Source organism: Haliaeetus leucocephalus, unplaced genomic scaffold (assembly GCF_000737465.1).
Source record: "Haliaeetus leucocephalus isolate CR32 unplaced genomic scaffold, Haliaeetus_leucocephalus-4.0 Scaffold140, whole genome shotgun sequence".
NCBI lineage: Eukaryota > Metazoa > Chordata > Aves > Accipitriformes > Accipitridae > Haliaeetus > Haliaeetus leucocephalus.
Window position 1 is genome coordinate 7,492,523 of NW_010972576.1, and position 27,233 is coordinate 7,519,755.

A 27,233-nucleotide genomic window follows, 5' to 3' on the forward strand; every position below is an offset into this window, starting at 1 on the left:
TTCATTAAACCACAGTACAAAAAGCAAGTAAACAACAGTGGATCACCAAACTCCCTGACAAGAGTTTTTAATACCTTAAGTAGGAAACTTCAGCTGACTGCTGATTCCCCAGTCTCCACTGGCACATCCTGGAGTTGTTTCTGCATATGGACATCCTGGCTATATTTCTAGGCTGTGATGAGCTTCATGATTTCAGTCCTAATGAAGTCAGCTGAGCATTAAAACATGTCTGAGTGTTTTAATGAAACTGGAAAGAGGAAAAGATAAAAACAAAGTGCAGCAACTGAAATGCTTGCAATTGAAAGTGTGCTAAGAGGGAAGTACACCCAAGATTTCTCCCTCCCCCTATGAAGGTTTCCCCTTATTTTGTCAGTATAACTTCAACAATGTCTTAGCTATTCAATGCTTTTACCACTATTAGCAGCATGAGTACACTCACCAACTTTTCCAGGAAACATCATCTCCAGTGGAAGTGTGATTCTGCCCCTTGGAAACTTCTGACTGGGGAAGGGAAAATCATGCTGTTTGTCAGGGCCTTTTTGCCTCTTCCTCTCTCCTTTAAAGCCCCCAAGAACGAGCCTCTGATTTCCGTCTGCACTTTTAACTCCGATCACCTAGGTGTCTCGTGCTCACAGCTGCCGTGGACAACATCTCAAGTCTGGGACTGGGAGAAAGAAATCAGACTCTATAAACCACTTCAGCAAAATACAGACTTTCTGAAGCTATCAGGTGCTTTTGAAAACATGATCTAACCTAGCCAGCTAAAGCTGCTCCCATGGCTTCACTCACACCACCTCTGCAGGCTGTGGTTTGTCAGCAGTAACACCAGAGGACAGCTCACAGGGAGGAGCTGAGGAATGAAGGATGGTTTCAGCAACACACCTTCGTGACCGCAGACAGTCTCTGCCGTGGCCAGGCATGTGACACACACAACACGTAGGCAGTTGGAACTGCCCTGCCTGACACCAGCCCCACAATTTCGCCACCACTACCCTCCTCCTCCTTGCTGAGCCTCTCTGAGAAGGCATTACATGCTTGTTGTGTCTTGCGTTCAGACTACATGAGACTACTGCACATGAGGGTGTGGGATACATTGTGCTCTGCACCTGCACAGCAACAGACTACAGGAGCAAACCCCATGGGGAGACCACATCCCTGCTGTAGACAGCTACCCTCGCTTTCTGCCTGCTCTTCTTACCCATGTATGGCAGCCCACCTTATTCTCAAACTTCTCTTAGTATGGGGCAAAAGCTTTGAAGTATGGAGCAAGCGAATGTTTGTATCAGTATGTAACCTCTGACTTTCGATAACTGACATTTACTATGCCCATCGAGGAGGCTGGATTTTACAAGTCCAATTCACCAATCTTGAGGTCTTCCTTTCATGAACTTCATGAACTGCTGCTATGCTTGCAGCAGAAAGCAGAGTAGTACCAAGCGTAGCCTGATCAGAGACTGATGACAGCAGCACTGAAACTGATAAAGCTCTGATAATTTGGTTACAAAGGAGGAAATGTAAACACAGAGTAGACTTACTGAACAAAAAATAGAGGGGGGGAAGATGGTAAAGGACAGAGGACAGACCAAAGCAGGTGACATTCCCAGGAATGCTGTTGGTCACATGGGTGGGAACGCTGTCCGTAGGTCAAGGCTGGGAACCTCCAAGTAACAGAGACAATGATTCTGCAGTCCCCTTTCATCCACAAACACTACTGACACTTATCGACTCGACTGCTTCCTTGCACAACACGTACAGTACTGCTCATTAATTTATTTCGCATGGCTGCTTACAGGCTTAAATCTGAGAGAGGCTGGTTTAGTTATTAGCACTGCCTTCACTTTGTAAAGCTGCCTGTGGTCGTGTCAAGGCAGGAATGTAAGAGCAAGAAGTGAGAGGCCGCAGTGACACCCTGGGGTGTCACTTCGCATACGCTTTGCCAGCTACTCCCCCTCACAGCTGTGAAAGCAGACACCTACCCTGACAGATCAACCTCCTTCCTCAGACATAGCCATAGAAAGCCTTTTACTTCCCCACATTGCTGCCTTTTGTCTAGGGGATGCAGCCTCTCTGAGCACTTGTCTGAGGAGCCATAGGCAGACTGGCATGGGCACAGCCAGCCGGAGAAGGCTCTCGGAAAGGACTGGGCAGGCAGGGAAGGCTTCAGTCTGACAAACATCAGCTGGCAGCGGGAAGAATCCACCTTCAGACCATGGAGGTAAACAAGTAAGGGCAGCTCTTTCAAAGAGGGAAGGCACCAAGACTTGTGAAAGAAACACAGGAAAAATGTATGTTCAGGAAACCCAGGAGAGAGAGAGCCTGTTTTCCTCTTCAGGTTACTGCAGCGAGCTGTAAAGGTGGTTGCTCGGCCAGGCTTGCTGGCCACTGGCAGCACAGAAGCTGTGGCTGGGCCGTGACTGCTGAGCAACCCCCAAGGTCCACCATGCATGCTCTGGCAAATGCCATGACTCCAGGACACCAACTCCAGCGTGGGCAAGATGTGGTAGACCTTGGGGTGACGTGCTGAGGATGGACGTCAGAGGTGGAAGGAGGAATCGGGGAGATGGGTGCGTAGATACTGGATTTGATGTGCTGGTACTACACAGCGCAAAGCCGTATTTCTTCTGCCTGAGAAATCCCAAGCAAAGCCACAGCAGTCTTGAGAGCTGTGACAAAGGTCGATGGCAGCTCTGCCCTTCAAGACAAGGGACATTAAAATGGTCCCTCATGTCCTCCGTAAAATAGGCTGTACCGATTCTAAAAAAACAGTATCTTGCTTCCCCGGGCTGACTCTTGTTTTCACCCCTCAAAGTGAAATCAAGAGAGAAGTCTGGTAGTTGTGTTCTTAGGAGACAGCACTTCAGAGTTACATCTGACAACACACTACAGCTGTTTCAGGCTCAGACTGTAAATTTCTTTACTGACAAGAAACCAGATTTCTACTGTTTTAGGCTCTCCTAAAGAGCCTTATCTCTCCTCAGTTTAGGATCTCCTAATCCTGCAGTCTCAGAGAGTATTGGTAGAAGTCAGTTCTCATGATCCAGACCACGCAAATTTTAAAACAGCCCACAATAAATATCTGGCATATTCAGAGCCCTCAGCCAACCAATTCAACAGAACACATGCATATTTAAGATATGTAAGGGAAAGCACTTCCTTTGATTTTAATTCTCATTTGACCATATACATACTGTTCCTGAATGAAGTAATTTTAAAATCCAGCCTTCTAATTCTGAAACCTAAAATCATCCTGAAGCTCAAATTGCACCAATTCAGCTGAGATGTACACACCATAACACAAGTCCATGTTGCTGGATGTTGCTGCAGTCACTAGTGAAGGCATAACAACCTCAAATAGGTTGGTCAGATCCTGTGAGCGATCAAAGGAGGGAAAGGGATGGGTACAAATGAACATACCCAACTCTGCAAGGGGTGGCCAGTTTAATAATCTGACTCTTTTTACAAATAACATTTACAATAGGTAATGAAACATGAACTGTGTCCTAATCGTTCCTTTATTATTTTTCCAGTTTAAAGTCAGCTGCTGCAGGCTGGCACCGAAGGCCTGACTCTGTAAGGGCCTCACTGTCCCCCAGATGGCTCCATCCCTCCCCACAGATCCCTCAGCACACTTGTTTCCGGGCGTGTCCTCCCAGGCTTTGGCACGACTGATGCCTACAAGCACGGCTGCCATGCCTCTACTACATCTTTTACAGCATGTGGCTCTGCTTTGGGATTGTAGAGAAAATGTGATGAATGCAAAGCAGGACTGTCCCAGACCACAGTTTTTGGGAAGTGTTGCAATAGCTGCGTGCTGAGCCTCAGCTCCATGCCCAAACAGGGGGACAAAACTGTCTCAGATCCTCTCTGAACAGCCTGCTTAGTGGAACCTCCTGGAGTTATTGCTGTTTAAGTTCTTTTTTTTTTGCTTGTTTCTCTCCTCCTGCAAAGAGGAGGAAGGCAGGGGGAACTAACCATTCTCCTGCCACTGTCATCCCACCTGTGAGCAGCTCTCAACCTTACCTATTCCATGCAGCAGCCATACCTCCTTGTCTGCAACTTGCTCACTTCCACAGCTGCTTCCAACAAACATAAGCCCTGCCACCTCTCTTCCTCCTCCTGAGCAACCAAGGACTCCTGGCTGACTTCTCACCCACCAGGAAGAGGCTAAAAGAGGAAGATCTATACAGACTGTCCTTGCAACCAGGTCGTGCATCTGAATTCTCAGCTGTTATAGGGTTTATGATTAACAGGCACGCTGCAGTGAGCACCAAGGTCTCTCTCTGGTTACTGTAACCCTGTGCTGAAGTTCAGGACAAGTGGATTTATGTTTGAAAAGAAAGGCCACTGAGTTCAGAGAAATCCAGGGGATCTGGATCATGTAGTATTTTTTTGTTTTGGTGGGTTTTTTTCATGCTTTTTGAAAGAGACTGAACATAGTGATATTTCTAGTCCTGCAGCTGTGAGCAGGTAGATTCCACAATGCACACAGAAGCAATGCTACCCTGCGTGTTTGCATCTAGACAGGAAATTTAGTAAAAAAGCATGGTTTTGTCTGCTGTGTGTTACCGGAGGAAAGGTTCGAGGCAAATTTGGTACCAGATGTTTTCCTGTAACACCTTTGAGACACTGATTACCAAACCTGTCTGTGTCTTTGCATAGGGTTGGCAGTGGGACTGGGTGAAATCAGTCCTGCTGGAAAGAGCTGCAGGGCAAAGGGCGTTATTAGATGGCAGGGCTAAATGATGGTTGGATGGCAGGTAGACCCAGTCTCAAGCCCTCCTAGATGTTTGTGTGCTTTTTACTTGTAAACTGCACCTCCATTGCCATTAATTATTTCAAGTGAAAGGAAGCACATGTTCAGGTAGCATTTTCCTCTGTTAGAATACTACTTACTTAAATAATTGTCACCTTTCTCTTCCATAGCATCCATTAGGGATTCTTCTCCTCATTTTCTGACTCCCAGACTTAGAAGGCAAGCCCTCCTAGGGGTGCCTTCCTTTTAAATTAATTTAAGACATTTAGATTGATCGGTATGCAGGTTTTGGTGCTAAGTATGTGAATGATTTTTGGATGTCCTTGATGTGGGATATCATTTTCAGAGAATTACATGTAACTACCCTTCCCTCACATGTCGCATGCAAGTGGGACTTAACTGATCACTGCCTTGTAGCTTACAGGGTGCAATCTTTCTTCATCCACCTGAAACATTTGTATTTATTCAGGGAAGAAAAAAGAAAACCAACTTTGCTGCTGTCTGGCTTGTGGTGAGTTTTTCCATCAGATGTGTGGCATTTCCAATGTTTTATTTTAAAACAAGACTTTTTCATGTCCATTTGTAAAAACTCTGCATAATGGATAAGATTTGGTTTTTGATGTTGTAAGAGTACTTGTCAAACCTACTTCAGTTGCCTAACATGATGTAATGATGAAAAGTCACTTGTGGGTGATCTTCCAGAGGACTGAGTGATTTTTTTTTTCTCTCTTTTATCCCTCCGTAAGGCCTTCTTACTTTGCTTCCTTTTTATGGGACTTTTTTATGAGTGTCTGACAGTGGCAGTAATAGGTTGATAGGTTCAAACCTGTTCCAGGCTTAGCACAGGGGATGTCGTACCACATATGCTTTCATGCATCAAGCAATAAAGCAAGGGGCTGATGGGTTGATCAGCGTTGTGGATGATTCGTCTTCATTGGGCATGAGAGCTGTGGAAGGTCAAATGGGTTTTCCAGGTTCTGCCAACTTCTGGGTCCTGGCTGATCCCCACATCAAAACTGAGTAAGAAAACCTCAAGTCTGGGAAGTCTGGTTGTTCCTAAATAACCTGATAGGTTTCCCTGTATCTGAGAGGCTGTCTGTGTGTAGACCATCATTGTGCTTGGGGGCATGTACCTGCCTTTCTCCTATGATTTGCAGACCAGGCTTTCAGAAGAGCTCAGCAGCTACATGGTTGCAGTAAAACCTGGTGCTTTCCTCTTGTAGGAAGTGTTTTCAAACTAGACTGGGGGTCAGTGCACCCATCCGAATGGCTTTGCATACAGATTTGCCCAGACCTGATGTCTGCATGTCACTATGAGATGAATCCTGTGACCGGAGAGGCTTTCTGTTTTCCTCAGAGCAAATTGGAGCCCTGGCCGGGCAGCACATTGTCCATGTGGCCTGCGGAGAGTCTCACAGCGTGGCGCTCAGTGACCAGGGCCAGCTCTTCTCCTGGGGCGCTGGCAGTGATGGGCAGTTGGGCCTCACCACTATAGAAGATGCAGTGACAGTACCAAGGTAAATTTTTAACAGGTTCAGGTTTCCTTAAGGCACCTTCTTGGAGGTGATGCATCAAGGGTTGCTCACCTTCCAGGCTGGAGTTGGTGGGAGCGTTGCTTTCTCTCGGAGGGGCAGTAATCAAGCACTTCTCATGTAAGGATGTAAGGGTGATTCCTCCTCCATTTCCATACTGTACTGGTGCTCCCTGAGCCCCCCTGGGACTCAGACAAAGTCCTCAGGAGGTTTGGGCAGGATGGGCCTTCCGCCCATGAGTGCTTGGGGCATGGAAAAGAGAATAGAAGTGTGCTCGACTTCCTCAATGAAAAATGCCACTGTGTTTTGTACAGAGCAAGGAGGTGCATGAGGGAGGACCCAAAAATAGAAATGCTGTGTGTGATACCTGTCTCTATTCCAGTTCCTAGGAAGTCCTCTGAGATAGAAGATACATTTCAAGGACAAGGAAAAAATACATGGCTGCGTGAACTGGCACTTCAGCTCTGAAACTGTTTTGCAGTGTTGCCCATTAGCAGCAAAGCTACTAAACCAGCCTACTACAATTCTGAATAGTGAATGTTGCTCAGAAACTTTAGGGTAGTGCTCAGTTTTCTTAACTTACTTATTTAATGCAGCTTACCCGTGTCAGAGCACTAATAGGGTTAAGTGCAAGGACATGTAGATGGTGGCAGTGGGAGAGGCCAGTGGCAGACACCAAGAGTCCTCCATCCAAAGCAGTTCAGAGATGATAGGTCTCAGCTTATTACCATAATAAAGATAACTGGTCCCTTTGTACTTCATGGTGTTGTTTCATGCTACAATAATAACAGATGTAGTCTGTGTCTTATTTGATCTGCCACTGCAGATCCAGTGCAGAGCAAAAGTTTGGTACGTCTGTGTAGGGTGGCTGTCATTGTTGAAACAGTATTTAAAGGAAGAGTTTCAGTCACAAAACATTAAAGTTTGAGCTGAAGGGCTCTGTAGGAAGACAGTCCTTAACTTGCAGGTGGCTCCGATATAAGAGGACAGGCTCACATGTCAATGTGATAGCGCCATTTAAAAATAACATTTTTGTGAAATAACTTGAACCTTTGACATGCTATTCTCTGTACAAAGCACTGAAGAGGTTTTGGTGCTGTAACTCATAGGAACTGCTAGGCCCCTGACAGCATGAAAAATGTCGATGCCTGAAAAAGAATATTGAGAGAGACACCAAGAACCAACTATTTTCACCATTTCCAGGCTGGATTCAGCATTATAGCAGGAAACGTAGTTGGAGTTAGTAGTCAAGTGTTGAAAGGTCTCCACAGATTTGCATGTTATGTATGGATCTGTATCACCTTTAAGACTCCGTTCCTCAGTCTCAAAAGCATAGGTTACATGTATGTGTGGAACGAATATCTGAATGGAAATCATAATTTCGACCTAAGGTGATACTGCATTTGTGGACATTTATTCTAAAACAGTGTCATCTTCTTCAGGTTGATAAAGAAATTGAACCAACAGACAATACTGCAGGTTTCCTGTGGAAATTGGCATTGCCTGGCTTTGGCAGCAGGTACTGTAACATTCATTATTTATTACCAAGATTTGTGCTGTTATTTTGCACAGTGTCCAAGATTGCATATTTCTGCATAATAAACCTAGGACGTCCCTGTCCCAACTGCTTTCAGGACAAATGGGAGGCTATGAAATGGATCAGGTACCATGAATATTGAAGAAGAGCTTTGCCAATAGTGTCAAGAAGGAAAATGTTACACACAGGCCACCCACTGTCTCACTGGTGAATGATGGCAGGAACACTTAAAAGCTTTCCATCTTGATGTAGAAAAATGTGTGTAATTAATTTCTTTGTGTTGAAATTATCCTTGGCTATTAGTCATCTGTATGCAACATGTGGACCATTCTTCGTTACGCTGTTTAAGTTACAGCAGTCTGATGTTGTATTTTGCACTTAGTTGCACGTCCGTTTATTTTCCTGGTGACTTCAGACCGGGACTTTATTTTAGCAAAGAATATCTTCCTTGATTTTTCCATCATAAGGCTTTGGTGGGAGCAAAGCCCTCAGCACCCATTCTTGTTCATTTTGACAAACTTGCTTTTCTGTTGACCAGCTTTTACTCACTGTTCTCTTTCTTTCCTTGTTTCAGATGGCCAGTTCTTCACATGGGGGCAGAACAGTTATGGTCAGCTGGGCTTGGGCAAAGAATGTCCCTCGCAAGCCAGTCCACAACGTGTCAAGTCTCTTGATGGGATCCCTTTGGCTCAGGTTGCTGCAGGTGGAGCCCACAGTTTTGCCCTCTCTCTCTCGGGAGCTGTGTTTGGCTGGGGAAAGAACAGCTCAGGACAGCTGGGACTAAGTGATGAACGAGGTATTAAATTTATGCTCCTAGATGAAAGAAGGATGGACTTTTTTGGCCTAGTGTCTCTTTTTGCATTGACAGTATGTTTTTACTGAGCGGATATGTAACCCTCAGCAACTCCTCTTGGGAGGAGAGGGCAGAGGAACAGTCTCTGATGGACTCTACAGGCTTTTCATACTTAGTAGGAATAGAAACACTTTTTTTCCCCTTGTGGTTGTTAGTGGAAGTGTGGAAGGTCAAAAGAAAAGATCTTTCAAATGTGTCAGCATGCAGGCATTGAAGGAAGTGCTCATATTCTTTCTTCCTCTTCTCAAAAATGCTTTGTCCATGTGTCCATATGTGCCCATGGTGTGGAGCAAAGCCTGTCCCTGCAGAACAGCAGGCTGACCTCATCCCCTTGTTTGCCAGCAAACTTTTGACTGGTGAGCATCTGTATGCTACAAAATGATGGCAGCAGAGAGTATCTCAGTATTGTAAAATGTTGTCTACTTTGTTGTACAATTTTCCAGACACACAGGGCCAATGGTAGTTTTTTTCAGGTGGCTGTGTTCAGTGAAGCCTAGCCATCAACAGACTTGAAGATAGGTTTATAAATGAGGCTGAAGAGTGGATATGACATTACCACTAGTCTGAAAAGCCCAGATCTCCTCTGCTTGTTGTTAACACATTCTTAACTTTTTGCAAAAGCGAATGAAAGATTTTCCTTGGACCTTCAAATCAGCCACTTCATCATTTTCTGCATAGTTCCTGGGTATCTCTAAGTATCTAGGCAAGTTACTGAGTGTGGTTGTGATACCTAGCACGCACGGATAATTTATTTTGCATGGGTGAGTACATGAGATGTATGTATTTTTAAATGTTATGTTGCATAATGTCGTAGCATATAAACACTGTATTTTGCAAGAGAAAAGTGTTACCTCACATTTTGTGTACCTATAATGGAATGATGCACTTTGACAACCCAGCCTACCAACTGAAACGTATTTAAATCAATTACTCAAAACCAGCCTGTGGTTTAGCAAAGGAGGCTCCTATGTTGTATGCGTCATTTCATCTTGCTTTACCCTTTTAGAAATATGAAACACAATCATAAGACTTGTAACATATCTTTTGTTCTTTCAAAAATACTACAGGTCTATTCTCTTGTACTGTATGTAAGCTAGAGCTGATCTAGTATAATAGCAGCCATGTTCTTTCCATGTAGACTGGCAGATAAATGCTTCTAATTTCAACAAAGCTACAGTTTATATATGAGAGGCTTGCTTTGACATGGGGCTAATCTTAAATGAACATGTAAGGAGCATCTGCTTGTGGGGCTGTGTTGGCCAGGGATCATACTCTTCTTAGCCCTTAATACATGGCACTGTAGTAAATGCATGATATTTATGGTAAGTGAGTCATGGTAAGACTGTGTGAATTATACTTGGTGAACATGAACAACAAAGTCTACAAACATGAGTATTCTGCAGCACTGTTATTTAAACAGTTATGCTGTAGAGATAAGAAGTGTAATTCCTGTTAAAATAAAGATCAGAGTGCTAAAATACAGAACAAAGTAAATGAAAAATCTGCTCTCATTTCTAATTCCATGAAAATGTGACCATTTTCCTTTCACTACCCAGAAAAAAGCACCTGTCAAATCCTTGGGTGAGAGTCTTAAAAAATGGACAACTTCTATAGGTAGGAACCTGATTTTTTGTTGGTATGAAGTAAGCAGCTGCTCCCCTTAATATCTAACTGGTTTGGGGTGCCTAGTGCTCCTTGAAATGCTTAGGTTTTATTTTATTTTTACATCAGTAAAACATGTAACTTTGCTTAGTGTATTCATCCTCGGGAGACCCACTTTTAATGATTAGAACGTCAGAGTGAAGGAGAAAAGCATCATTTAACAGTTGGCAGGGATTAGCCTTTGCAAATAGGAGGATCTTCTTAAAGGATGACAACAGAAGGAAGGCTAGGCATTTAAATACACGTTGGGATTCAGTTTGTCATGTGTGTTGTGCTAGTGTCTCCCATGTGTTAGGATTGTTCTGTATGGAAAAGGTCTAAGCAAGGTTTTGGAAACAAATGTTTGCAGTCATCAGTGAGGAGTCTGGAATGGAGCATGAAGCTGAAGGTGGGCTAGACTGCACTCATCATACCTCCCAAACTGCAAGTGCATGTTGAGTTTATACAAGATTCTCAATACTTGTATTCTTGCTCTGGACAATTTTTTTTTGAGCCAGGACAAATCTTTTAACAATTGGAGGGGGAAAGCAGCAGTGAAGTACTCAAGGACTTGGTTTTTTTCCCCACAGTTGTTAAAGCTTCCATTGTACACATAGACCACATCTGAAATCAGACTGCCAGTGGCTTTCTCAGACATATAAGTTTGTGTTTATGAAACAGCTCCTTTATTTTCTGTCTTCATTGCAGACCGAGAATCCCCTTGTCATGTGAAGCTGTTGCGGTCTCAGAAGGTTGTTTACATCAGCTGTGGAGAGGAACACACAGCAGTTCTGACAAAGGTAAAGATGCTAACCTGGGAACCCTGGCTGCTGTCTCGCCTGCCTGATGGTTTCACAGGAGTTTCCTGGGTAATGGTAGAAAAGAACAGATTGACTTACCATATTCCATCCAACTCCAGTAAAAGAAACCAAATGGAAAGTATAGTCTTAATATAATTTATTCTGAGATTCATTGCTGGCATGATCCATTGCTGTTTTTGAAGATGAAGATGTTAGTAATCCATGACAATAAATAGTAAAACTCAGGTGAATCGCTCAAAGAAATTAGCTTTGAACAAAAAAATTAACAAACATACATCCAAAGGGGGGAAAATAGCGTTTTGTTGGAAGATAAAGAGAGTGATATTGTGCATCAGAATAAAATGCAAGTCAAAATGAATGGGTGTTTAAATGAAACATTAGCAGTCACTCACAGCATTTACAAGAGGTTTTCCATTCCAAACCTGCTGTTTCCAAGGGGTGTATAGTTTAGTGGACAGAGGACAGGGCTAGGATTTGGAAGATCACTGCTCAGTTCTTGCCTCTGCCACTTCCTAGGTGTTGCATCCTTGTTTGGTGCCACAGTGTTTTCCACTATAAAATGAATTAAACAGCTGGCTTTGGGATTCCTGTGGGAAAAACACCATTGTAGAAGATTAGTTCTGTAGAAGCTCTTTTTCAGAGAAAAAGGTCACAGTCTTTTTGATCAGCAGCTGACAGATACGAGTGTAAACTATTGTGGAAATGGGTGCTATTCAGCCACGTTTAAACCTGCTGGGATTTCAGACTCATCTGGTGATGGTGGGAGGAAGCTTGTCTAATACAGACATACCTAAAGTTAATTCTGTTAGTCTGATGGGTGGCAAGGTAGCTATTTGGAAGCTGCATTAGCAGAACCCTGGTTTCTTTTCTGAATCCTTTGGAAATCCCCAGCAATCTCTGCCTAAGCTTGGGCTTGTGCTGAAACTGGAGTCAGAAAGATACTGCTGGGTTATGGGTCCCTAAATGGAGAATATGCTGTTTGATTTGCTAACAGAGTGGAGGGGTGTTCACGTTCGGTGCAGGTTCCTGTGGGCAACTGGGACATGACTCCATGAATGATGAAGTGAACCCCCGAAGAGTTCTTGAGCTAATGGGCAGTGAAGTATCCCAGATTGCATGTGGCAGGTGAGTCCTGTGTGCAGTCAGAAATTTTCTTTGGTGGAGGCTAATGCTGACACTGAGTCTTGTAAACAGGGGGAATAGTCTTGCTTCTGCATCCTACATGTCAAAACTAAGCTAATTTCAATTTTACTTCCCATGACTATTTTAAGGCTTTCTAAAGGAGGTTGTTTTTTAATTGGGGTTGTTCCTTGTGCTATAACCTGGTAAAAGTTATATTTCCATCTTAATAATTCAGCAAGACTTCAGAGCAGCAGCCCCTTTGGTCACAAGTTTCCAGCCTCTTTCATGAAAAGAGAGTTAGTAACGCTGGTGCTGTGTTGTTGCCTTTTGGTATGTACAGGCTTAGCAAATGACTAAGCTAATTCTGTCTGTAAGCCTGATACCAGCCCAAAGCTGGCACAAGCTGCTCTTTGTCACTTCCACCTAAAGAGCTCAATCCCATAAACTGGTGCCATCAGGTGGCAAAACCTGAGCACTGGCGCTCGTGTAAGGATGCTGCTTTGCACCAGCTTCTGGCTTAGGGGAACCGAGAATAAGTTTTAGGCTGCATTTGTTTGGTTTTTTTTCTTTGAATTGTTAAACAAGGCCTGAACTTTGTACCCGTCTCTGTTACAGACATCACACTTTAGCCTTTGTGCCTTCTTCAGGAATGATCTATGCATTTGGCTGTGGAACAAGAGGCCAGCTGGGAATGGGGCACACTTGCAATGTTAAGTGTCCCTCTCCTGTCAAGGGTCACTGGGCAGCTCACAATGGGCAACTCTCAGGGAAACCTGGTACGTACTGTGCATGATTTGGAGTCGCAAATGGACATAAATAATTTCATTTCACCCATGGCTGTCTAAAGACATCTTGACTTTGTTCTGCGAAAGTTCTTGAAAGGGCAAAAGAAACCCATCCTGTCCCAAATGCACTGTGGAAATTACTGGGTGACCTTTTGCTCTCTCTGTTAATGTGTGCCCTCTCCTTTTCTCTTTTTATGGCAGAGCTCAACACTTGGCGATCTTGAGCCTTCATGAAGCTGTACTAATACTGATTTCCAAGGGCTTTGGTTTCACTTTAAAACCCCCATTACAGTTTTAAAATTACAAGTTTTCCCTCCTGCCAGGCCCTGTATATCTCTCAAGGAAGTGCTGCAGTGCTTGAGTTCCAACTGATTTCAGCCTGGCCTTCAAGGGATCCAGGTGCTCCTTGTAGTGTAAAGCCTGAGAAACTGGCAGTGCAAATGTGGGGGAAAATGCACGGTAGGAACTTGCATTCATCAATCTCTAACACAACCATGTCTTTTTCTTCAACAGACGCCTGTAAATATCATATTGTTAAACATATCTTCTCTGGAGGAGACCAAACATTTGTGCTTTGCTCCAAATATGAGGTAAAACAAATGAAGTATCTTCTCAAGGCTGCTCCCCTGTCCCAGCCTTCACAATGCATCTTTTGGTTTTGGTAATATCTCCTGAAAATGAAGTGTTGCTTTGGAGTCAGTTCTGCCTTACAGACCTTACCAACACTGACAGTTGTTACAGGGATTTACAACTTTTTAGGAGTGGCTGAAAGTTGCCTTCCTTTAGAGGCACATCAAAGAGCCATTGCGAAGACACTGATTTCAGTTTGATCAGCAGGGAGAGGAGTCCAATCTCCTTTGCAGATTGGAAGCGAGGGGCTGCTTTCTTCCCGAGACACGGGGGTCCAAGTAATTAGAGTGTAGGGCCATGGACGACATATGCTCGGGTTTTGTCAAGACATGCTGGATGGAGGGCTGAATACTGAATTGTTTTTTCTGCTTCTGTCTTCCTATTTCTTTCAAGAATTGCTTGACATACATTTTTGAGGCATGGAAATAAGTCTAGAATAAATGTATTAAGCCTGTAGTTATATATGGCAATATTTATGAGGGCTTTGATACATTTAAGGAAACAGTATTTTGTTTTTTTTCTTTTCCTCTTTTAAAAATGTATTTGATGATGATCTTGGTTTTTTCCATACTTTTCCATGCCTGTCCTTTTGAACTTCTTAGTAATGCCACAGCTTCCTAACCAAACCTGTTCAGAGACCACACTAAGAAAGCTATCAGTTATATATAGAAAACAGATTATGGATAAGAAGGAATTGTTTTACAAGCCTTGTCTTTGTTGAAATCTGTATCTTCTCACAGAATTCCTTGCCTGCTGATGATTTCCGGACCATAAATGAAACACGTTACACCTGTTTAATAAATGATGAAACTATAGATGTCTGGAGGCAAAAGCTTTTAGAAAAGAACAGTTCTAATTCTGTCAAGTAGGTATTGTGGCACTGGACAAGCCTTTTGTTGAAAGTTTTATTTAAATCATTCTGTTTGCTTCCGTGCCATGCTTTCACTTGAAATTTAGCAACCTTTTCAAGTGTGGTTCTTGGTCATTTCCAAGGGGAGGACAGCTGCCAGTCACAAGGCTGCCAGGTTAGAGCTTCTGAGCAAAACCAGAGGAATTTGAGGCTGCCTCAGAACATTGCAAATGGAGGGTGGGAAATGCATTTTAAAGTTGTCCTTCATTTTGTGCCTAGAGTTCTTGAAAAGCAGCAAGAACTTGTGAACAGACTGATTAAATTCCTTCCCCTGTGTGCCTGCCATGAGAATGGCAGAATAGGTGGAAAGGAGGCACTGCTAACATCCCTCCTTTCAAAGAGGGATGTTACATGGTCCTGAATGAACCGCTTACCCTCTATGCCTCTAAGGGGTGATCCTGACATTGTTCCCCATAGAAGGAAGGGAAGAGAGCTGAAGAGATTTGCTGGGACATCTCTTCATAACCTCTCTCTGTTTTCTTTTGTCTTCCTGCTGCAAACAGTAATGTTGTTCAGATACTGTCCTCAGCTGCTTGCTGGAATGGAAGCTTCCTGGAGAAGAAGTAAGTGGCAAACTTACAGAAGTGTGGCTTTCCCTTGAGGCAGACTGGAATCCCTTTACTTCACTCACTGCTGCAGTGGGATTTGATTTTTCTGATCAGACAGGAGACGGGGGCAGAGAGTGTCCACTAAAGAGGTGGGTGGTCAGAGCTGGGTAAGGAAGGCAAATGGTCTAAGAAAGTGCATGGTGAGTGTACTGTAAGCAGCACAGATTCCTTGGAGTTGTCACAACTGTTATTTTTCCCTATGAAATGAATATCATCTTTAATAGAGAAGGATAGGAATACAACATTAAGGGAAATGGGTGATGCTAGGTATCTGAATAGTCTTTTACCCAGCTGAGCTAGCTGGTGGAGGCTGCTATGTGTGGAGGTATGCTTCAACAAAGGCTGCTTGTGAGAAATGCATCTGGGGCAGCATGGAAGCACTTTCCTTTTAGGTGACATCAGTTGGTTGTGGAAGGTTTTGTGCTCCTGCTTACAAAAGCAGGAATTTCAGATGGGTGTAACCAACCATAGGTGGTGACAAGGATGCAATATGCATAGCTGAGTCAAAGGCTGTGGGTTGGGAAGGATTGTGTTGGCTGTGTCTGTAAATGTTGGGGAGGTAACAGCATAAGATGAAGAGGAGGAGAAATTTTTTATGGTGATGTGATGAGTAAATGACCTGTAACTAGGTGAAGAAAAACTTAGTTACTCTGAGTAATCCAAGAGTAACTCGAAAATAATTTACTCATTATTCTTGCATTTTTCTGCTTGTCCAATGGTTTCTTCTCCAGAGTTGTGACAAGGCAGCATGTTACTGCATCAGGAGAGTTGTGTCATGTTGGTTTAAAACACTTGTTGAGTTGTTGAGTCACTGTAAATAGTCCCACGTCTCCTTTGAATGTGGAAATGAGTGGAGTTTATGACTTCATCACCCCAATGCAGTTCTCCTTCCACTTTAGTAATGTCCTGGCTAGTGCAGGACTTAACTTTTACAGAAAATCTTTGACCAAATGAATGATAAAATTGGAAGCCACCATACACTGAAGTGAGGCTGTGTTTAACCATGTACCTTTATATGTGAAGCCTTATGTCACGGTGCACTTGATAGAAATACCCTAGTATATCCATCCAGTGTCCTAATGCCATATAGGCCTGTTTGCAATACAGCATTGTGGTACACAGGGTTAGATGGAAAAGCAGCTTTTCCATGGCTGTGTGACTGGGCACACTTCAATACTACTTCTGCGCATGACAGCCTGAAGTGCTCTGTACTACAGCGTGACTCTGAGGAGCTATTTCCAGGCTGGTGCCTGTGCTGTTATGGAAATAGCCATTCTACTACAGGAGGCTATGTTTAGCTTCTTGTGTTGTTGTAGTCACACCAGCAAACTGAGAAATGCATCCCATCTTCAATAGCTACCTTTTCCTTCAGAGTGTCTAATACAGCACAGTCTCAGATGAGTAGTGACAAACTTGGGAAATCCTTGAGGTCAATGGAGTTGTACCAATGACCATGACCTTTTTTTACTAGCAAGTGCAAGGTTTTATGTGCAGCTTTACTGCAGACAATACAATGGTGCTGAGAGCCTCTGCTACAGATGCGGATCATGCTCTAGACACCGGACTAGGTAACTTACCTGCTGGACTGGACATTCAGTGTTGCTAGCTCTGTCCAACTGTTGTCTTCCACAGGCTTGCCTTCCATTATCCCTCTTACACAGGTAGCCTGAGTAAATTACAGCCGTTCAAGCACAGCAGAAAGGACAGCACATGTTCGTTACAACTAAAGACTTTGTGAAGACTGTTCTCAGCTGTGCTGTGTTTTGGCTGTGGTTGTTGTTTAGTTTTAGAAAATTGGAGACTGGAATTGCCAAAAAGCTACTCTGAATATCTTCCCTTATATTCTTTCGAAAATCCTCATCTGATGTCACCTTGTATAGCAGTCAATGTCTTCTTATGCATCAGCCTTTCCTTTCTTACTGGGTGTGATTAAACAGTTTTGCTATAAGAGTAGTGTATGTGGAGACAATGCAGAGGATCCTGATACATATGATAGATGCATATTTTATAGTTTTTTAAGCAGTCTGGCCTGTCTAGACAGGCTCTTAAGTCAGTAAAGGAGTCCTGGGGAATCAAAGACTTCGATAAAGTGTTTCTCTGCAAGAATCCCAACCCTCACCAAGGCCCAGAGAAGTTCAGAAGGGAGAGTTGGCCATCTTGTCTTTAGCAAGAAGATTCCAACTTCTGCTTTGTTTCTAGTCTGACTAATTCCCTAGAGGTCATTTCCCCATTGCTTGCTCTCAGGCCATGCCAATACACAGGTAATGGTGTCTCTTCCTTAAACTCATGCCTGTCTGTCTGCGATTTTTTTAAAGAATCGATGAACATTTTAAAACGAGTCCAAAGATCCCAGGGATTGATCTGAACTCCACCAGAGTGCTGTTTGAGAAGCTGATGAACTCTCAGCACTCCATTCTCCTAGAGCAGGTATTGCACTTCTGCGGTTTTGGGTATTCAGAGGGGAAATAAAGGCTTTGTCCCTCTGTAATATGCAGGTAATAGCAGCTTTTTGGGGGAAGGGTTGTATTGCAAATCTGCAGGCCAGATCCTTCATGGTATCAATGGATACTTCTCCATTGACCTGGGCTGATTTTCACCTTCTCAGAATGTGTCTCTAAGACTTGTTTTTAAAAAAGTTCTTTCTCATGGCATTTAATATTTGAAATGGCTTCTGAAATTAGTTCTGTGTATGTTATACTTGTAAATAATAACTACTTATTGCCTGTCAGGAGTTGACTACTTTATGGTTGTATAATTTATTCTAACTCAGAGGATTTCTTTCATGAGTGCAGAGCTGTGGGATAAAATCGTGTATGTTCCCCATGCCATTTTGACTTTTAAAACAGGGGTGTAACATTAATGAGAGGGGTTAACTAACCTTTAGCCAGCCCTGGAAAAACCTATCCAAACGTTCATGCATTTTGGAAGAATCGGAGTTTAGTCCTGTCCTATGGGGTGTTTTTAAGAGATCATCAGCAAAAGCTGTTAAGTCCACCCATTCTGAGTGTGCTCTATTTCATCAGTTCTTACGCATCATCTGCATTGTAGGTGCTGTATCACCCAGGATAAGTTGTCTTCTTTTGTCTTGTTTTTCTCTAGATACTGAAGAGCTTTGAAAGTTTTTTGATTCCTCAGCTGTCCAGCTCACCTCCAGATGTCGAGGCAATGAGGATCTATCTGATTCTCCCTGAATTCCCACCCTTCCAAGACTCCAAGTATTATATCACGTTAACGCTTCCTCTAGCAATGGCTATTCTGCGCCTAGATACCAACCCCAGCAAAGTTCTTGGTAAGAGGCTGGCATTTAAGATGCATATTACTCTCAGTATCCAGCTGGGACACAAAGTGTTAACTTTAGTTTTTTCAGTCATTTTTTTGTGTTGGTTTAATTTTTCTATTCTGTTACAATGGCTGCAATGATAATTGGGTATTATTTATGATATAGTGTTGTTATGAAGCAGTTGCCTCTAAAAAGCATCTGGGAACCAAAAGGACTCGAGGAATCCTCCCCCCAAAACCTATGTTCCCATGTAAAAGAATTATAAACATAAAATTTGAATTTTAAACATAAACTATGAAGAAATGAAGAATGTGCCATGCAGGTAAGATATGGGAAGTTAGTTACAATAATATAAACCATAAATTTTATGGTGGTGTGGATAATAAATGAGAAAGAAAATTCAGGTTAAGAATTGTTTTAATTTAGAAGTAAAATATCATTTCAAAGAATGTTTACTAGGGAGGTTAATTTAATTTACCTTATCTAGTTTAACTATGTTCATAGACTCAGTTCCAGATAAATTTGCATGCTTCTGTGCGAACATAGATTTTGTATATCATGAAGATTAAATGATCTTATTCTCTTAAAATATTGTCCACATTAGAACATCCGTTCTGTATAAGGTAAATAAAAGAATATACTAAATATAGTATGAAGTTACTTTGTCCTGTATAAGGTGCAGAAAAACCCGTTGGCGGGTCCGTGACCAAGCTGAACACCCCAGCTCTTCTCCCAGTTCTGAATCTTCTCATTTCTGCTGGTACTATTTCCTATGAGCTCCTTTTAAGCTAGGCAGAACATATGCTGCTTAATGATTGTTGCTCATGTTTGCTGAGCTGTTACTTTTCTTGTTATCTTTGTTTCTTAAGGTTGTCTTATACTAAATCTCATATTATCATGTAAAATGCTATGTAACACATTCAGACCTCCAGGAGCATTGCTCCAGTGAAATTTATTTTGAGGTTTAGTGATTTATTTATTTTATTCAAAGAGGCTTGGAACCAAGTTTCCTCCTCTACTCAGAATAGTCCACTGTGATTGTTAGCATACAGAAATGTAAAGGATTCTCATACTTTTGCCTGCCAGAATCTATTGTTGTGCTGACACTTGAGAGGATAAATTGGTGTTTGTTTCTAACAGCTGATGTGATGTTTTCCCAGGCTCCACCTCCTACTTTGCAGGTGAATTGGTTCTAGCAAAGAAGCTAATAGTCAGGGTCCCTTCAGAGGAGAGGTGAGGGTTACCCATCCTTGGTAAGAAAGAAATCAGCCTTTCTAAAGAGGGGGAGCTCAGACCTTTAGTGCAGACATGCCAGGAGACACGCTTTGACACCTGCTAGAAAAGTATGTGGTACTACGGAGAATTGCCCAGGCAACTGCTTTCTTATCACTCATGAGAGACAATGGTTTGCCCACAAGATCACAGTGTCTTGAATACAAGATACTTGAAACAGTATCTTGAATTGAAGGTTGTAAAACCTTGAATTCAGGCTCTCTCACTGATTAGGGATTAGGGCTGGGTAATGACTGGGATGGTTGTGTGAGAGTGGAAAGGGAAGACATTTTTAATTTCTGGTATGGAGCTGACTCTTCGCACTTCCCTGTTGTTACACTTAGGACAGGTATAGGGAAGTTTTTTTAAACAATCTTTAGGTGTGTTCCCATATTTTCAGCTGTAGCCCCTTATGTAGGGGTTACTCTGGCCTTTAATTCAGGATTTATATTGATGTTCCCCTGCTTTCCAGATAACTGGTGGTCTCAAGTGTGCCCAAGATATTTCCTCAGGCTAGTGGACCTCTATAAAGGCGCAGTGGTTTACCTCCTCAGTGGAAGAAAGACACTGTTGATCCCAGTCCTGTTCAGTAGCTACATTACAGCTGCTCTCAGACTTCTGGAGAAACTCCACAAGGTAAGAGGAAGGCCTCGGTGTGTGTTGGCTCAAGATGATTCGGTCTTGTCTGTCCTTTGCCACTTGGCAGGGGCAGAGTGGTCATGGCTCTGCCTTGTAAGCAGTGTCATTGTCCGCCAAGACACCACATGGGGAAGATGTTAGTGGTTTTCCTGAATTCAAGGTACTTGAAGATTGTTCAGTCCTGTCTCAAACATTAGGAAAAAATTACTCTAAAGAATGCTGCTGCTGAGCCACCGGACTGCGTGCGCTGTGGCATCACAAATACCTGTCCCTTGATGTTTTCTGGTCCCACTGTGTTGGTGCTGGATAGTCTGAGTGAGGAGGAGAGGGAGCTAAAATAAGTCAGAAAGAGGTTTATCTTGATTCTTCTTGGTTCATATTAAAATATAAGGGACCATGTGTTTTTGCAAGAACTTTCTGGGTCCTATTGTTGCAAGCTGCTCTAATTGATTTTATGAAAGCAAACTTGTGTGTTCTAAGAAAAATGCTGAATATACCCATATCTAAAAACCATATGTTTTCTTCTCTAGGTAAATCAGAAGGTTAAACACGTAGAATATGATAAGTTTTATATCCCTGAGATTTCCAGCTTGGTGGACATTCAGGAGGATTATCTCATGTGGTTCTTACATCAGGCTGGAATGGTAAGAGGTTTTGTGTATAGTCATGAAATAGCTGTCCATGTTTGTCTCTCTGGTTGTAGATCTGTATTTTTAATATCCTTAATGAGTGTGTAATGTATTCAGTATTGGAGCATCTATATGTTAAGTCTGTCAGATTTGGGTACTTGGTGGCTTGACAAAGTTGACTTAAAATAAGGCTGTCAGAAGAGCTAGAGCTAACAATATTTAACTAACACTTGCAACAATCTATGTGATTATTCATGTGAATTTCATTCAATCCTTGCACAAGGGGATTAATTCAGTGACTGGATCCTTTTAATGTAATCAAGACCTCAGGGGCCAAATCCTGTATTCTAAAATTATAATTTTTACCCTTTACTTCTGCTGTTTAGGCAGGTATTGTGAATAATGTAGCCAGTGATCTTAAAATGTTGCTCTGTAAGAGGAGGCAGTGTGGCGTTCTGGCTAGGGGACTGAACCAAGACTCAAGAGATGTGGGTTCTATTCCTGGCTCTTCCAGTAACCTGCTGGGTGATCTTGGGTAAGACCCTTCACCTCTTTTATGCCTCACTTTCCCATCTGTAAGAAAGGAGATAACTAAACTGAGGGCTGGAATATGCTATGTAGGAACCCAGTGACATTATGTAATTACAGCAAGGAAAGGAATCCTAAGTGTGAGAAAACACAAAAAAATATCCACCAATGGATGCTGCAAGAATAAAACCTGACTGTAGCAAGAATTTTTGTGTGTGTTTTCATGGACTTTCTAAATGTTGTGTGTGCCGTGTCCCCCATCCCTTGCTTTCCATCATTTAAATAGTGCTGCTCTGTGCTTACTTTTAGTGAGCAGAACAATAAAATACTGACTCAAATTTATGTAACAGTGATAGTTAAAAATAGTTAAAAATGTATCAATATGGCTGATGAAAGGAGTAATTTGCATTGCAAGAGTGGTCTTATATTGTCATGTTGTGGCCTTATGGTCTGTCCTGTTGTTTTGTATGGTCTCTGCCTTGTGGGTAGTTTTCTTGTTTTTCTTCATAAGAGAAAGTTTCACCTGTGGCAGGCTAACACAGGCTTCTGTGCCAGTTAGTCCTATTAGCAATGTTTGATGTTCAAGTTTTGAATTAGACTTGTGCGTTTTCAAATGAGCACACTTGAGAAGGAAGTTCCCATGTTATTTTTTTTTTGAGGGGAAAAAACTGGGTTGTCCCAGATGAGAAAAATTTTCTTTGGATCGCCTTTGAACTAGTCTGTCCAAAAAAATACAAGACACAAAATCAAAAGAGTAAAAGGTTTTCATATTTTTGTTTTTCCTTCACAGAAAGTAAGACCATCTATCATGCAGGTAAGAAAATTGTTTTTCATGACTTTTACTTAAAAGAAGTGCTATGGAAGCTGTAGATAGGAACCAATTTGCCTGCCTTTCTTGCAGGATGCTGTGACACTCTGTTCTTATCCTTTCATCTTTGATGCTCAGGCTAAGACCAAAATGTTACAGACAGATGCAGAACTACAGATGCAGGTAATCCTTCTCTCCCAATTTTCCTGTCCCATTTCTTTTTCTCTGCCTTTTGCATTGGTGCTTGCAAAGAGAGGTGTTCACTGGGAGTTAGCGTGTGCAGCACTTTATTGTTTCCATTATACGGGAGAGCGGAGTAGCTAGAGAACCTCTTTGCCCTGGATATTGCAGAGGCAGTGCTTGGCATCTTTCACTTCAAAATGTTTGGTAACATCAGAACTGCCAGATGCGCATGTGGTGGAAATCTAAACTGTGTAGGGAAGGTCGGGAAGGAATACTTACGTATTTATGATAGTCCAAGGATAAGAAGTAAGATGAGGCCTCAGTTAGAGGAGCTGTAAGGCTGGAAAAGTAGGCAAGCTTTCAAGTAAGTGGGCACTTTTGTTCAGGTTTCTGCCTGGTGCAGGAGGAGTGGTTGTCAGAAGTGAGGGTTGAAGACCAACTCCTGACGCTGTTCGTGGTTGCAAACAGCAGCTGTTGTCAGCAGCTCACCCACCCATTTGCAGTGAGGAGCGCAGACCCAAGGCTCTCCAGGAGCATGTTCACAGCAGGTGTTCAGCTCCAGCACCCTTACCCTGTAGGTGGCAGCCAAGCCAGCTCACAGCCAGGCTGTGACAAGGACAGCTGGCCTCTGTGCCAATGTAAACCTCCCAGAGCCATGCATTGCTCATGCAGGTAGCTCCTGAGAGAGGCAAAGCATTGGGCACTGATCCCTCGTCCAGTGCAGCTGGGGTCTGGGACTAGTCCCATCCTCTGTGAAATGAGTTTGCTGAGGTCGTTGGTTGTCAGGTTCCTTCAAGGGTGGAAAACTGTCATCACAGTTACTCATGGCCATGGTGCTGGTGCCATCTAATATCCATCTCTTAGCTTTTCTGTGGCTGCTTGAACACATAGCCTTGCAGCAAGGCAGAGGAGGCTCAGCCTACACTCAGAAGCTGGAGTCACCTTCTCCTGCTTTCATTTTGTCACCCTCTTGAGTACACTTTTAGCTGCCCAGTTTGTGAGCAGCGCACTGCTGGGAGGAGGGTATCTACCTTATCTTGGCAGGACAGCAGGCTGGTAAAGGTTTTGTTGCCCTAAGAGATAGGATCTTTATGAAGACAACCACTCAGAGGCCAAAGAAACCAGTACTTCTGTGAGTGCTGGAATGGAGGAAGCCTGGTTTCCAGTGGATTTCTGTCTCAGGTTTAACTGACTTTTAAACTGAATTTACAAATGTGAATTTGCCATTTACTGTGGACAGTGCATGAGAATGAATATACTACATGCTGTCAAAGCTTTGAGTGGACTTTGTGCCTTACCCAACTCCAGAAAATCCACGTAGATGAGAGTTTTGAATTGTATGCAATGGATTCGCTGGTGCCTTGCCAGGTGCAGTTGTCAACTGGCTCCTAGCTTGGTATGTTAGTAACACTGCTTTCCCTTGTGGACGCTCTGACTCTTACCAGGGTGTGTCCACACTGAGTTTCTTGACTCAGTAAGAGCATGAATAAGGCCTCTTTTCCCCACCCACCTGCCTAATGGAAAAAAAAAATAATTCAGGAATATGATCTCTCTGTTGCTCAGATTTGGTGAATGGATCAGTGGACTCAAAAGGTATGGGTGTGGGAAGTCCGGGGCGACAGGTGGGCATACAGGCACACACAGTTGTACAGAGGGAGCATGTAATCCTTGTACCCTGTGGAAACCAAACTAAAAGATTAAGGAAGAAAGGAACACCAGACATATAGTTGTTAACTGTTTTCCTTCCGTAGGAAGAAAAGAGCTGAGCAGTGGCTGTTTTTCACCCCTCTTTTATTTACAGGTTGCAATAAATGGTGCAAATTTGCAGAATGTCTTCATGCTTCTCACCCTGGAGCCTCTGTTGGCCAGAAGCCCTTTCCTGGTACTTCATGTTCGCAGGAGTAACTTAGTTGGTGATGCTTTAAGGGAGTTGAGCATCCATTCAGACATTGATTTGAAAAAGCCTCTTAAAGTAAGTTTTCCCCACACCTTTAGCACCCTCTCATCCAGCTGACATTTCTGCAGCCTTTCAGCCATTCACATTACTGCTTTACCAGCATACAGTGGCTTCTCCATAGGTATAGCACACAGGGACTCTTGGTCTAATCAATGCTAGGGTTGACTCTTTCTCCTCTCCAACTCCAGGAGTGTTTTGGCAGTGGACAGTTTACAAGAAGGCAACCAGGGGATTTACTCTCTTTTCCTGGTGTGTCTACTGTATAAGGGGCAGGGGAGGAAACATTTCTATGATATTATGCAGCCTCTGTTTTGCTCTTCTGCAAGAACAGGCCATTTACAATAGGACATGTTTTATCTCTGAGAGGTTGCTACAAAATTCGGCAGCTGCTGTCATGTTGCTGCTTTGGTCCTTGGGAGGACAGGTGGTTATTTATGATTTGCATAAGGAGTTAAACATTTTCAAAATACCAGATTTGCCTGTTGATATCCCCTGTTACCTTTCCCTCCTTGCAAGCAGAGCACTGAAACAGGCTCATGGGTTGTAGTGAGTTTGGGTATGTTAGACAAATTGCTTTGCGTGGCTCCCAATTAGAAAGATGTCTGATTCACTCAGGCTCACCTCTGCATCCTTGTTACTGACCTGCTTTTTCTACAGGTCATCTTTGATGGTGAGGAAGCTGTTGATGCTGGAGGAGTGACAAAGGAATTTTTCCTCCTGTTGTTAAAAGAACTCCTCAACCCCATCTATGGCATGTTCACTTACTACCCAGAGTCAAACCTGCTGTGGTTTTCAGACACGGTAAGCCCTTGCTCTCTATACATACAGATTGAAATAATATGCTGCATTTGACAAGAAGGTTAGTGGCAAATTATGGGAAAGAAGAAATGATCTTCCTCTCATTTTCCACCCATGATACAATGTGACCTCTATTTTCAGTCAGTGTAAATTAGTATAGGTCTATTAACTTTAGTAGAAAGTGATGATTGTGCCTGTTAAGGAGGTGGCTCTTTCTGTTTATTCTTATCCCATCCTAGGTAGCCAGATGGGAAATGATGTTGTCAGTCTTCCCTTAAGGTGTAGCTGCCCTGATGGGGTTCTTTTTAATTTATTAATTACATTTTACAAGGAAGGAAATTACATGGTACCTTTGGTAACTTGTAAACAGTATTACAGAGCAATTACTCCTCATGTTAATGCTATAAAAACAAGTCTTTTGACACTAAGAATAATGACAGTGTAAGCACTGAAAATGAGTCACGTATTTACAACATTTAACAAATATAGGCAGCCAGTCTGTGACTGACATACCAGTGTGAGTGTAAATATGCGAAGGAATGAAGGCCAGTATACCAACACCTATGTTGGTATATTTGCTTGGGTGGCACTGTGGTTATGCATATGCTTTTAATAGAAAATCAGATGAGTGATAGGGAGAGAATTGTTAGCACATTTTCTTGCAGTATATAGACAGCAAACATCAAGCTTTGTTAATGTCTAAATGCAGAGGTATGTAAAAAGGAAATAAAAGGCGGATAAGGTGGAAAGCAGCTGTTGCTGTTTCCACAGTTAATCATGGCTAACAAAAGTAATAGGGCTTGCTTTCTGAGTCGTCATTTCTGTGCCACACTCCAGCAAGGAATTCACATCCAAACTGGGACCTGATGGGACCTCTCTGATTTTGTCCCAGTCGGAAAAGCAGGAGCTGGCTTACAGTACATGGGGGAAGGGGTATTGTGCATTGCACCAGTGACAGTGTGTCTCATTAGGATTTTGCTGTGTGGTTTTGCAGTGTTTTGTAGAACACAACTGGTTTCACTTGATTGGCATCATATGCGGTCTTGCAATATACAACTTCACAGTAGTAGACCTTCACTTTCCCTTGGCTCTGTACAAAAAACTCTTGAACGTGAAACCCTGCCTAGAGGATTTGAAGGAGCTATCACCTACGGAAGGAAGGTATGAAAACCAAAATTTGCAGCCTTTCTGGGAAGGGAGACCATCCAGCTGAGAACAAGACATGCCAAACTGGGTAAAACCTGTTCAATAAAACACCTCCTGATCCTTTTGAGTGATTGATTAATGTGGGGGGCTGTGATCCTAGCAAAGTACATAAGCCAGTGGTGAATTTTATGTAAGACTTCTCCTCTCCCACAGACTACCAGATCCATCTGCTTAGGCCCTAATCTCTGTACCCACCTTCTCAATGCCCATAAACTGGATATCAACACAGCCAAAAGATACCTACCATACTCCTTTGAAAACAGGGGTGGGGGCCTGTCCCTCCACTCTGTGATTGCAAGCATGAGCCCAGGTCCTAGCCTCAGCCTTTCCCCTGAAGCCAGGCTTGCGTTAGCAAGCAGATCTGCTGCATGTCTCATGATGTAGCCCAGGATGGGAACTGTGTGTAGGATGTGAACTGTCCCATCCCTGAACCAGCGTAACTCTGACCTGCTCCCATGCCAGAAAGAAGGAAGTTGAATGGAGTGAAGGAATGACTTTTTCTAAATGGCATGTTGAATAATTTCTGCCTAACTGCATGGGGATATTGGTTCCTTCTGACACTGAGAGGTTATGATTCCACTGTCTGACTGCTGTCTTCTTTTTTTTCTTGTGAGTTGCTGTCTGATTTATCTGCACAAAGCAACAGCTGTACTTAACAATAATGAGGTAAATTGCCAGAAGGACAGCAGCAGGATTTTGAGGAATAGGAGAAGAGTATTTTCTACATGATGGGGATACAGA

General features: G+C 42.9%; 1 protein-coding gene across 1 annotated transcript in view; it reads left to right on the forward strand.

The window, feature by feature from the left end:
- Positions 1–27,233, forward strand: part of HERC3 (HECT and RLD domain containing E3 ubiquitin protein ligase 3) — a 44,118-nt gene that overhangs the window by 7,833 nt on the left and 9,052 nt on the right. The window contains exons 2-19 of the mRNA XM_010586153.1: positions 6,111–6,270; positions 7,728–7,804; positions 8,397–8,618; positions 11,025–11,116; positions 12,132–12,262; positions 12,875–13,035; positions 13,558–13,634; positions 14,415–14,539; positions 15,088–15,147; positions 17,508–17,619; positions 18,292–18,481; positions 20,217–20,380; positions 20,914–21,027; positions 22,331–22,354; positions 22,442–22,531; positions 24,333–24,503; positions 25,146–25,289; positions 26,281–26,447. Coding sequence (XP_010584455.1) covers positions 6,111–6,270; positions 7,728–7,804; positions 8,397–8,618; positions 11,025–11,116; positions 12,132–12,262; positions 12,875–13,035; positions 13,558–13,634; positions 14,415–14,539; positions 15,088–15,147; positions 17,508–17,619; positions 18,292–18,481; positions 20,217–20,380; positions 20,914–21,027; positions 22,331–22,354; positions 22,442–22,531; positions 24,333–24,503; positions 25,146–25,289; positions 26,281–26,447 — 2,281 coding nt within the window. The remainder of the gene's footprint in view (positions 1–6,110; positions 6,271–7,727; positions 7,805–8,396; positions 8,619–11,024; positions 11,117–12,131; positions 12,263–12,874; positions 13,036–13,557; positions 13,635–14,414; positions 14,540–15,087; positions 15,148–17,507; positions 17,620–18,291; positions 18,482–20,216; positions 20,381–20,913; positions 21,028–22,330; positions 22,355–22,441; positions 22,532–24,332; positions 24,504–25,145; positions 25,290–26,280; positions 26,448–27,233) is intronic.